The 10,881-nt window shown below is 36.4% G+C and overlaps 1 protein-coding gene across 2 annotated transcripts; it reads right to left on the reverse strand.

The window, feature by feature from the left end:
• Positions 1 to 293: 293 nt before the first annotated feature.
• On the reverse strand, positions 294 to 10,060 carry LOC113323254 (polynucleotide 3'-phosphatase ZDP-like). Of its 2 annotated transcripts, XM_026571539.1 has the most exons (25): positions 9,794 to 10,060; positions 9,620 to 9,679; positions 9,465 to 9,524; positions 8,989 to 9,039; positions 7,311 to 7,511; positions 7,143 to 7,199; positions 6,872 to 6,934; positions 6,376 to 6,579; positions 6,207 to 6,266; positions 6,014 to 6,064; positions 5,656 to 5,856; positions 5,509 to 5,565; positions 5,151 to 5,213; positions 4,070 to 4,282; positions 3,901 to 3,960; positions 2,870 to 2,920; positions 2,720 to 2,782; positions 2,588 to 2,641; positions 2,432 to 2,488; positions 1,911 to 1,987; positions 1,553 to 1,634; positions 1,308 to 1,424; positions 871 to 995; positions 664 to 733; positions 511 to 573 (listed from the first exon to the last, which is right to left on the reverse strand). In XM_026571539.1, exons 1-25 carry the CDS (start codon positions 10,034 to 10,036, stop codon positions 526 to 528), a joined length of 2,388 nt encoding a protein of 795 aa, XP_026427324.1. In that variant the 5' UTR covers positions 10,037 to 10,060; the 3' UTR covers positions 511 to 525. The 2 variants fall into 2 exon arrangements, with proteins under 2 accessions (XP_026427323.1, XP_026427324.1); XM_026571538.1 differs by having other exon boundaries at positions 294 to 573; positions 2,720 to 2,920.
• Positions 10,061 to 10,881: the final 821 nt, after the last annotated feature.

Raw genomic sequence — 10,881 nt, forward strand, 5'->3', positions numbered from 1 at the left:
TATTAAGGATACTTGTGAAGACCCATCAAAAATAGGGACAATAATTCAATTTCCACTTTATTTATTTGTTTATGTTTCGTATTTATTTTTGGAATTTATTTATTTTTGCAATTATTATGATTTTTATATGTTTCCTGAGACTGATCAAGGGCTTTCATAAAAGCTTAAGAATAATTACCTAATTTTTCAGGTCTACCAAAGCTGAACCAAGAAAAGTGATAAAAATAAGATCAGAAAAGAGCTAAAAAAGTCGGCTTATTCGTACTGGAAACCAACACTAGTTCATAGGAGGTTAGATTTGAAATTGAAACTTTCACTAATGGAACAATAAACAAGCACATTACGTTTACAATGAACCTTTAGATGTGTAGTAGACCAAAAGAAGAAAAGCGTGAAATACTGAAGTAGCGAACGCAGTAAAGTCCAGTTAGATAAGAGTAAAGACAAGTTTAACTGCACAGAGATTTTCGATGCAGATTAACAAAAGTATTGAAAAATCAAGTATAAACAAATGCCTGACATCTTTTATGCGGCAAAAAATTCCTCGGGAACATAAAATTTCAGTCCAATAGCCTGTAAGCACAGCATTGCAAGTCGGCTCTTTTAGAATGTAAAATTAAGTGTTTAAAAAAGGAAATTCAAAGCACTAGAATCTAGAATTACCTCAGCGAACTTGATGTCTGCATCACTATGATCTTTCTTTCTCCCAGCGGCATCACCAACGTAAAATGACCTAAAGTTCATCAATCATCATCAAAAACTATCAGACCAAAAGCTTCAAGCACTTGGTAATCATTGTATGGAAATCACTGAATGAAATTCTAAGCAAATTTTATTACTGTGGGAAGAGGGAGAAGAGAAAAGATTAACTGATCCATATCAATGCTGATTCCTGAATTGAATTGTTGCTCCATCACTCTCCACATTCCAGGTTTGGGTTTGCGAAAGGGATCTTCTCCTTTACCGCCATTTTCTATTCCACAAGCTATAAACACCTGAAATCAAATGTTAGGGAGATCAATCATTGCAGGATTACGTATTTCAAATGAGTTAAGACAAAATGGGCAAACAACTAAAGTTTAGCTAGAATATGACATGCCAAAGATTACACCAACATTGAGTTAGAGAAACAGACTCAACAGTGTAGGGCACAATTGAAAAAGACAGGTATAGTGAGGCAGACAATGCCCTCCAGACCACATTCCACTTTCACAACCAATCAGTCTGACTTGATTTAGCGGCAATTGAAAAGATAGCAGAAATTATGGGTAGAAGAAAATTTATATGCTAAAGTTTTGTTAACTTACTTGGATAGGGACTTTAACGCAATCAATGAATTTTTGTAGCCGTCCAATTTTAGAATCAATTGCTACTTGTCTCTTATTCTTCCAGCGGTCAATGTTAGATTCATTGGTAAAGATCACCTAATTAAAATGAAGGGAAACAGTTGTTAAAATGAAGGGAAACAGTTATATAAGTGCTTGTTCACAAAACTACGATATTCCAAATAGGTAGTTTAGAAATTACGAAGTTTACGATGAAAGTAACAGACCAGTTTGTATCCATCTTTGTACAAACTTTTTAGCTTCTCCGGTATTGATGGGGACATCAGGGACCATGCATCTGCACCAATTCTGCAGTTAAAGAGTAACATCCTATGGTCAATGTTTTGAACTGTTTTTAAGCAAACTAAAGAAAGAGAAAATTAGGATATAATTTGTTGTAAAAAAAAAACTTTAAGACGTTATCAGTTAAGCACGCAGCAACCCCTATTTTGCACTTTAAAAAGGGATACTTTTGCATGGACTATCTACAGAGGATTGTGATCTTGGACATGACAATAAAAGTTATGCAACGAAAGAATTTAAGAGTAGTAAAGGCTATTGTATGGTCAGTCCAATTAACATTACCTATGCACATCTGTGTCGGCAAGACAACCATCAAAACCAAATGCCGCAATTTTTCCTGAATCACGAAGACCTTCATCCTACAAAAATAGGAAAAGACATGAGATGCCATGCTTCAAAAAAAAAATTAACAAAACTATGAGTGGCAAATTACACCGGATTGCTTCCATGTGGATAATACATTAACACCATGCCGAATTAGTGTACTAAATACTAGTGAAGTAGACTCATCCTCGAAGAAACAGAAAGGAAATCCAAATGATAGATTTTTATGTGTTGAAACTTGAAACCAACAACAAACTTACTTTTGATAAGCAATATAGTTACGTTGTAATATTCTCAATCAAAGGTTTGAACTAACAGCAACCTCATCTATTTTGGCTGATGGAGATAAATGTGTCACTACTATTGGATTATATGGAAAATCAGAATCCCAAAAAAAAATGATCATTCAGCAAAAGGCAGATTTAAGACTGCAACATGGACCAAATAACAGAATTGAAGTTTTGAGAAGAGTGTCTCACCCTCTCCAGAAAGATAAGCGTTTGCAAAGCTTTCCAATTTGGAGGTAATGTAGCATCCTGTACCACGAAAAAAACTCACTTGAATAAAAAATGTAGAAAGATAAAATGTTATACAAAGAAACAAAAAGAATAAATGAACCGATAAATATGACAAACCTTGTAGTGTTTCTTTACATCAGAAGTAGAGAAAGCTACCTCCAACTCAGCTACCTAGGAATAAATGCATATATTAGGGGACTGAAAATTTTCACTACACCAAGGTAAAATAGATAATAATCATTTATGAACCTTCAATTTCTTGGGACTACTTTCCTTCAACTCGTCCAGCATACTTTCGTCTCTTTCACGAACCTTAATTGCATAAAAATAAGGCAGATGCAAATCAAAGAACCAATTCACACCAATAATACATAGAACTTTACAGGCATAATTTCTCACTTTGGATTCTCTCAAGCTTTGATCATCGCTTCCTTCAACCACAGGTACAACCTGCTCATGCTGAGTTAGTTTAGTGGAAGGGACACTCATAAAGTAAAACAAATAAATCATTTGTCCCCATCCAATATTTGTGAATTACTCCCCTTGCTTTATCCAGTACTGTTTCACATGCTTTACTACCTCAAAGTTTGTACATAAAGATAAAGCATGCCAAACCAAGAGCAAATAGACAATATACACATAGAGACAGATGGAGTGATTTCGAAAGTTTCTCCAGGACTCTTTACATCGGTTCCTTCAACGACATGCTCCTCCCCGACACAATCCTGCCAGAGTTTAAAACTTTGGGCAGTTCGACTTGGAACTGTTGGTACTTTTGTGCTCTATGCAACAAATTATGATTAATTAAGTTAACCCTTGATTAGCATAAGTCATGCTGGATTAGTTAAAACCTGGTTTAAGGTGTGATTATGGTTTATTCATGCACCAAAGTTTAGGTTGAGGCTAATGCTAGATTAAGTTAAGTATTACTATGTGTCCTATGTCTAATTGTCCTTCTAACCCATGACGGAAATGTTAGAGTGACACATGGCTGTCAGAAACTCTCATCTAGCCTCTAACAGTACAAATAAAAAATCTCTAACTCGAAAACCTAAAAAGTTATCTACCTAAGTCTTCGATGAGATGCTCAGTTTATGATGTTTAGTTTAGTTCATTTGTAGGATGAACTATTGCTACATATATACACACAGCGTTATAAAGCTGTAGAGATGAAAAATGTCAAACTTGTAATGACAACTCTGACTAAGGGGCAATCTGTTGTCAGTAAGTGCGCTTTTTGAACCGTGTAACATATGAAATGTTAATAGTAGGTATGGATCTGTTTTCAGCATAATTAAATTGTTATCATGTTTAAGTCTAAGTACTGATGCTTAAGGAAATGAAATTCCAAGCGTACCAACCAAATAGTAAAGATTAAAAGATAAAAATAGTAAGGCAGGAATATTGCAACATTGGACTTAAACCCGCACCTCTTTAAGCAATTTATTACATCCATCCATTAATTTCTGCAGTACTTCTTGGTCACAACTCTGAAACCAAAAGATGACATTTAAAACTTTGAAAAACAAAACAAAGAAGGAAAACAACGCAAGCTAAGATGTAAATTCAGAAAACAGTCAGACTTCACACCACACAAACCTTAAGTGATGAAAAGCCATCAATCTCGTCTAAAGAAATGATGGGCTGAGAATCAGTAGGAAAACAATCCGGATGGTACCATCTTGTAAAATCACGCCCTCGTTCATTGCTAAGTGAGCCAACTCTCAGTGACTTATCAGCAATTGCCTCTGAGCACTTCTTGCAAGAAGAGCGACTAGACTTTGCATATCCAGTCACGATCTTGATAGAGATCTGTTTGCATTTGATGCAGAAATAACAGAAGAAAAGAGGCATGAGAGACTTACACAAACTAAAGAGAGCACTAAGTTAAATGTAATCAGATAGTTCGAGCTGGAATACAAAATTGAAAATTTGGAAGCTTGGCATGGGTATAAAATGTGAGAGATTCCAACCACTCTTCTACAGAAGGAGATACTGAGAAGTGTTAGACTTTTTATGGTTTGTGCAACAAATCATGTTTAGACTAAGCTAATGCGTGTTTAGTATAAGCTAATCTCTGTTTTGTTTAAAGCATGTTTATGGATTAATCATGCACTTAAGTCTTGTTTAAGGTTAATGCTAGATAAGGTTGAAACTAGCATGACACGGCTCTTGTCCTATGAGCTGTCCAATGTAGCCATGAGGTGTCCTCCAACTCATGATGGAAAGGTTGGAGTGACATGTGGCAAGCATGACTAGGACTCACTTCTAGCCTCATATGTTTTATAAAGCAAATCAGTCTTCATGCATCGTTAAGTAATGTGAGGAAATAGAAGTTGATAATAAGTCATGAAAGGTTTAGTGTCTTTGTGTTTTCTATTTCCTTGTACTACAACCTGTTTTTGTATGAACTATATGTAGTGTCACTACTATGTATGGTGCTGATTTCAGTGAGTTGTTGAGTATGCTAATACTAGGTTCAAGTCTAATTTCAGCATGTAGTCAGCTTATATGATGTTTAGTGGTAAAGCATAAAGGTTGCGGAGCTGAAATTCCAACAAGAAGAACCTAATTTATTTACTTTAATAATACAGTCGAGCGCAAAAACCAGTACAAATGAAAGTGCAGTTTCGTCATATTTTTAGTCAAAAAAATTAAATAAGTCGAGATATCTACCTACCTTTGAGGTCTTTGATTTACTTTCCTGGAGTTCATCTAGTGCGGCTTCATCTTCTTTAAGAACCTGAGATGAAACAAAGTGAAAAGCTGCTCTTAACTAAAAGTAGACATAGAATGCAAAAAATAGGAGCTATTAGGTTTAAATTTATGTTGGCCACGTTGGAATCTTCCAAACGGTTTTCTTTGCTACATGAGTAATGCCTCCTTACAATAACGCTATCATAACAGAGGGATAACAAAGACGGTGATAATAATAAAAAGGATTAAACTTAGTTAAGAAAATCAATGGCATTGGGAATAAAATTAACACAGCATGGAAAAACTGCAGCAGCTCAGCTCAGAGCCTCTTAGGATCTTACCTCTATCGGTAACGGCTCACCAGTTAATAACTTCTTTAGTGCTTCTTGATGATTGATCTGAAACCCCAAACACAACTTTGAGGAATAGAAAACAACTGAATAAGTTAAGAAGACTTCATTCAAACAGACTTTCGGAACCTTACAAACCTTAAGTGATGGAAAACCATCAATCTCATCCACAGAATCAACTGGTAGAGGAACAGTTGATAAGCATCTCAGGTGATGCCATCTTGTCATATCAAATCCCCAACCTCTGCTAACCAAGCCTGATCTCAATGTTTTTGAAGGGATCTCTTTGGTGCATTGCTTGCAAGAAGATCGATTAGACTTCGCGTACTCAGCTATTACCTAGAAAAAGCCATTACAGCAAGTAATGTCAATAGTCAAGACAAACTAAAGGAAATTCATACAAATAACTGAATAAGTAATAATTGAATTTTCTTTTTTCTTTTTCAATCAATCAATTAGTTGCTTACATGGGTAGAAAAGAAAATGATGCATGTACCTTTGATTTCTTCTGTTCACCTTCTTTTTCGTGTTCATCTGCCTTGCCAGCCTGAAACAAATAAAGCTGACAAAATTAACTCTAAATTCTTTCCCAGAAAGTTTTAACTATGTGGTGGTGGTGTTGTTTGTGTTGGTGCTGGTGGCGGTGGTGGTAGACAATAAAATTGCAACACTCTGGCTTAAGTTCTCACCTCTTTGGGCAATTTATCACATCCGTCCAATACCTTCTGCAGTGTTTTTTGGTCAAAACTCTGCAACCAGAAGTACACATATTAACATTGAAAAACTCAAGCTTAGATATGAACTCAGTAAACATAGATGTGAACTCAGAAAACAGTCAGAACTTTGGACCACACTAACCTTCAGTGATGAAAAGCCATCAATCTTATCTAAAGAAATGATGGGCTGAGAATCAGTAGGAAAGCAAACCGGGTGATACCACCGAATCCCATATTCTGGGCTATGTGAGCCTACTCTCACTGAATTAGCAGGAATTGCCTCAGTGCATTTTTTGCAAGAAGAGTGACTCGACTTTGCATACTCAGTCAAGATCTTAATAGAGGGCTTTTCACATTTGATGCAGAAATGAAAAAGAAGAACAAGAAGAGGCATGAGAGGTCTAAACAGACTAAAGAAAGTACTGACCCAAAATGTAATCAAATAGTTTGTGCTGAAAAAGCAAATTAAGATTTTGTTAGCTTGTGCTATGGGTAAAAGATCTGAGAGATATACCAAGATCTACTAAACAAACCTTTGAAGAAAGAGAAAAAAAGGAACAGCCTAATGAACTTACTACAATCATATAGTTGAGCATAAAAACTTGTAAAACCAACAAAAAAAAAGTTGAGATATATACCTTTGAGGTCTTCGATTTACTTTCCTGGAGTTCATCTAGTGCAGCTTCATCTTCTTTAAGAACCTGAGATAAAGACTGGTGAGAATGCAAAACAATGATGTTGGCCAATCTGAATTTTTTTGAAAACTATTTTCATTGCTTCAGTCTTACCATCACACTATCGTAACAGGGATATACACAGGATTAACGATAATTAATGAATTCAATGGGTCTGGGAACAAAATTAACACAAAACGGCAAAACTGAAACAGCTCAGCCCATAGCCTCTTACCTCTATCGGCAACACCTCACCATTCAGTAACTTCTTCAGTGCTTCTTGATGATTGCTCTGAAACCCCAAGTGAAAACAAAACTTTGAGAGAACAAAACCACATAACAAGACAACAAGACTACATTTCAAACTAAAACAATCATCGGATTTTCGGAGACGCTCACAAACCTTAAGTGATGGAAAACCATCTATCTCATCCACAGAATCAACTGGTAGAGGAACAGCTGACAAGCATCTCAGGTGATGCCATTTTGTCATGTCAAATCCCCAACCTCTGATAACCAAGCCTATTCTAAGTGTTTTTGAAGGAATCGCTTTAGTGCATTGCTTGCAAGAAGATTTGTTAGACTTTGCGTACTCCACTATGACCTGGAAGAAGCCATTTTATCAAGTAATGTGAATAGTCAAGACAATCGGAAGGAAACTCATACGAACAATAGTTAAATCTTTTGTTTCATGTCGATCATTTAGTTACTAAAGATTAATGAATACATTGTTACAGAAGAAAAAGAAGTATTGATTTTTGACTTCTTTAGTTCACCTTCTTGGTGTCCATCTGCCTTACCAAACTGAAACGAAGACAAGTTGACAAAGTTCAACTCCAAATTCTTTCATGTAAAGTATTTATTATGTGGTGGTGACGCAGTTTGTGCTGGTTGGGGTGTCAGTTTTGGTGGCAGTGGTGTAAAATACTCACGTCTCACAGTAAGCTAACCATCAACAGCACCACCACCGGTCCAACACCAACACACAGCCACTAACTCTAACAGCTCCACCACCAACTTCATCAGCACCGCCATGTTAACATTATGGCCAGTACAATTGATTTACATAGCTGCTACATAATATACCTTACGTCCTGGAAGTTGGAACTTGATACAACAATACAAGCATGCCTCTGCAAAAATCAATTGGTTTAATTCTCGTTGAGTAGATAGGATGAAGTAGTAAAATTGATTGAATGCGTACCCCTCTCTCTCTCTCTCTCTCTCTCTCTCTCTACCACTATGGCATCTGCCTAATTTATAACTTACCCATCTAGAGTCTAGAGTAGACTAGAACATCATTACTCTTTTACTCAAAAAATGTACCAGTAAAAATATGACAGTCATTCATTCCTATGGACTGTTGGGCCATAAAGTAGACATAGTCTCCTCAAAATAACGCTATTGAATACTATGACATCTGCCTAATCTATAACTTACTTGTCTAAAGTCTAGAGTAGACTAGAGGATCATTACTCTACTTACTTAAAAAAATGTACTAGTAAAAATATGACAGTCATTCATTCCTATGGACTCTATTGGGCCATAAAGTAGACATAGTCTCCTTCAATTAAGGCTATTGAATACATGATTTGATTGGAAATTGGATTTTCTTTATACAAGCCTAGTCCGTCCAGTATCAGTTTGCTATGACTTTCTTCTCAACCGACCAAGGGAAGAAGACATAGTAATGGCGATGGTTATGGCCCAACAGTCCATAGGAATGAATGATTGTCGTATTTTTACTAGTACATTTTTTAAGTAAGTAGAGTAATGATGCTCTAGTCTACTCTAGACTCTAGACAGGTAAGTTATAGATTAGGCAGATGCCATAGTGGTAGAGAGAGAGAGAGAGGTACGCATTCACTCAATTGTACTACTTCATCCTATCTACTCAGCGAGAATTATACCAATTGATTTTTGCAGAGACATGCTTATATTGTTGTATCAAGTTCCAACTTCCAGGACGTAAGCTAGGGAAAATATGCATTGACATTGAAGCTCAAAGAGAAAATTCCAAAAGACACTAAAGTTAATGAATATAGCACTAACATAGGTACAAAAGAAAATGATGTATCTACCTTTGATTTCTTTTGTTCACCTTCTTTTTTATGTTCATCTACCTTACGAACCTGAAACAAATAAATGTTGACAAAATTTAACTCCAAAATTATTTCATATAAAATTCCTATTATGTAGTGGTGGTGCTGCTTTGTGTTAGTGCTGGTGGTGTAAAAATTTACGTGTTACACTAAGCAGGCCAACAACAGCACCACCACCAGTCCAACACCAATACACAGCACTCCAACGACTCCGTCAGTCCAACACGAAACACCACCAGCAGAGGCACCACGAATACCAACATACAGCCCACAATTCCAACACACAACACAACCAGCCAACCACCAACTCCAACATTACCACCATTCCAGCACAACCAAGACCAGCACCACACAACCACTACCAATTACTACCATGACACCATAAATGAAAACTTCTACAAACTACAAACCGATGAACAGATGCTAATCAGCCAAAACAAAAGAATCAAACTCACTTTCAATTTTTTCGAACTCCTTTCCTCACTTCCCTCCACCATCACTCCATGATCAGAACCCTGATTCAATTCCAAATCACTGTTCAATATTCATACAGTTGTTCATACTCCTAATCAAAAAAAAAAAAAAAAGCATAACTCAAAAATTCCCAAACCTGTTTGAATTCCAAATCAATTCCATCCATTAACTTCTCCAGTACCTCCCGATCACTACTCTGAACAAACCAAAACAACAAAATTAAACCATCAAAACCTAAAACCAGAAATCAAAATGAAAATTGAAAATCAACATCACAAGTGAAAATCTAAGAATGAGACAAGAATCGGACCTTAAGAGAAGAGAAACCTTGAATATTCTCTATATATTGAAGAGAATGAGTAGGGAAGCAACTGATATGATGCCATTTAGTAACATCATAACCTCGTCGATCTTTAAAATGTAAACCTAATCTAAGTGAATTTACGGATATTAAATTTGAACATTTCTTACATGTAGATCGATTAGATTTTGCGTACTCAGCTATAATACTTTCATTGCTGTTACTTTCTGATGGAGAAGGAGAAGAAGCCATTGAGGAAGAAGATGAAGATTTTGAGACCGGAGTATTGGGAATGATTTTTTGCGATGAAATCGAAGGGGTTTTAAAAAAGTTTTTTGGGGGCGCGGGAATTGGAGATATTTTGGGCCTTGGGGGCATGGGACGGGCTACGTGTAAATGTTGGGCACGGTTATGAGGTACCTGTAAATTCTGGCAAATGATCTCTAGCTTCTCGGGTCGTGTGTGTAAATGTGTAAACCGTGGTTAGGGCTGCACAAGACCCACCCATCATACCCAAATCCACCCGTATCCGTTAAATCCGTGGGTTTTTAATCCGAACTCGTCCGTTATGGATGCGGGGTTGGTTATGAAAATAAAAACCCGATGTCTATGGATGCGAGGTTGGTTTTAGCTAATACCCGCCCAAAGTCGCCCAAAAAACCCGCTAAATATACATCATTGATAAAACTAATCCTTGATCCTTGAGGATGCTAGGAGGAGAGACTTGAAGATGATAGAAGAGACATGAACCACTTATTGTTGGTCTGGAAACTTTTATTTTTTAAGTTTTAATCTGAACTTTAAAGTAGTCGTATTGTTTAAACTTGTTTTTACTGGAAGTACTGGTGTACTACGGACACGAGTACTTGTTTAAGCTTAACAAGGAAGATTTATGTAGTTATGTTCATGGTTTGTGTTTTTAAGTTATTAAGAACTTAAGTAAGTAGTTTATTTAAACTTTAAAACATGTGTGTGAATGATTATTGAATATAAAGCGGGTTTAAACCCAAACCCGTCCGCTGTTTGTGGGTGCGGGATTGGTTATGAAAATAAAAACCCGCAGTCTATGGGTGTGAGGTTGGTTTTAGCTAATACCT

The sequence above is a fragment of the Papaver somniferum genome, chromosome 11, assembly GCF_003573695.1.
Source record: "Papaver somniferum cultivar HN1 chromosome 11, ASM357369v1, whole genome shotgun sequence".
In the NCBI taxonomy this organism is placed as follows: Eukaryota; Viridiplantae; Streptophyta; class Magnoliopsida; order Ranunculales; family Papaveraceae; genus Papaver; species Papaver somniferum.

Excerpts from the sequence above, each read along its gene's own strand:
- LOC113323254 (XM_026571538.1), bottom strand. The coding sequence starts at position 10,036 with ATGGCTTCTTCTCCTTCTCCATCAGAAAGTAACAGCAATGAAAGTATT. Across the intron at positions 5,566-5,655 it reads ATGGTTTTCCATCACTTAAG|ATCAATCATCAAGAAGCACT; the intron begins GTTTGTAAGGTT and ends TTGGGGTTTCAG. Across the intron at positions 4,283-5,150 it reads GTAAATCAAAGACCTCAAAG|ATCTCTATCAAGATCGTGAC; the intron begins GTAGGTAGATAT and ends AAATGCAAACAG.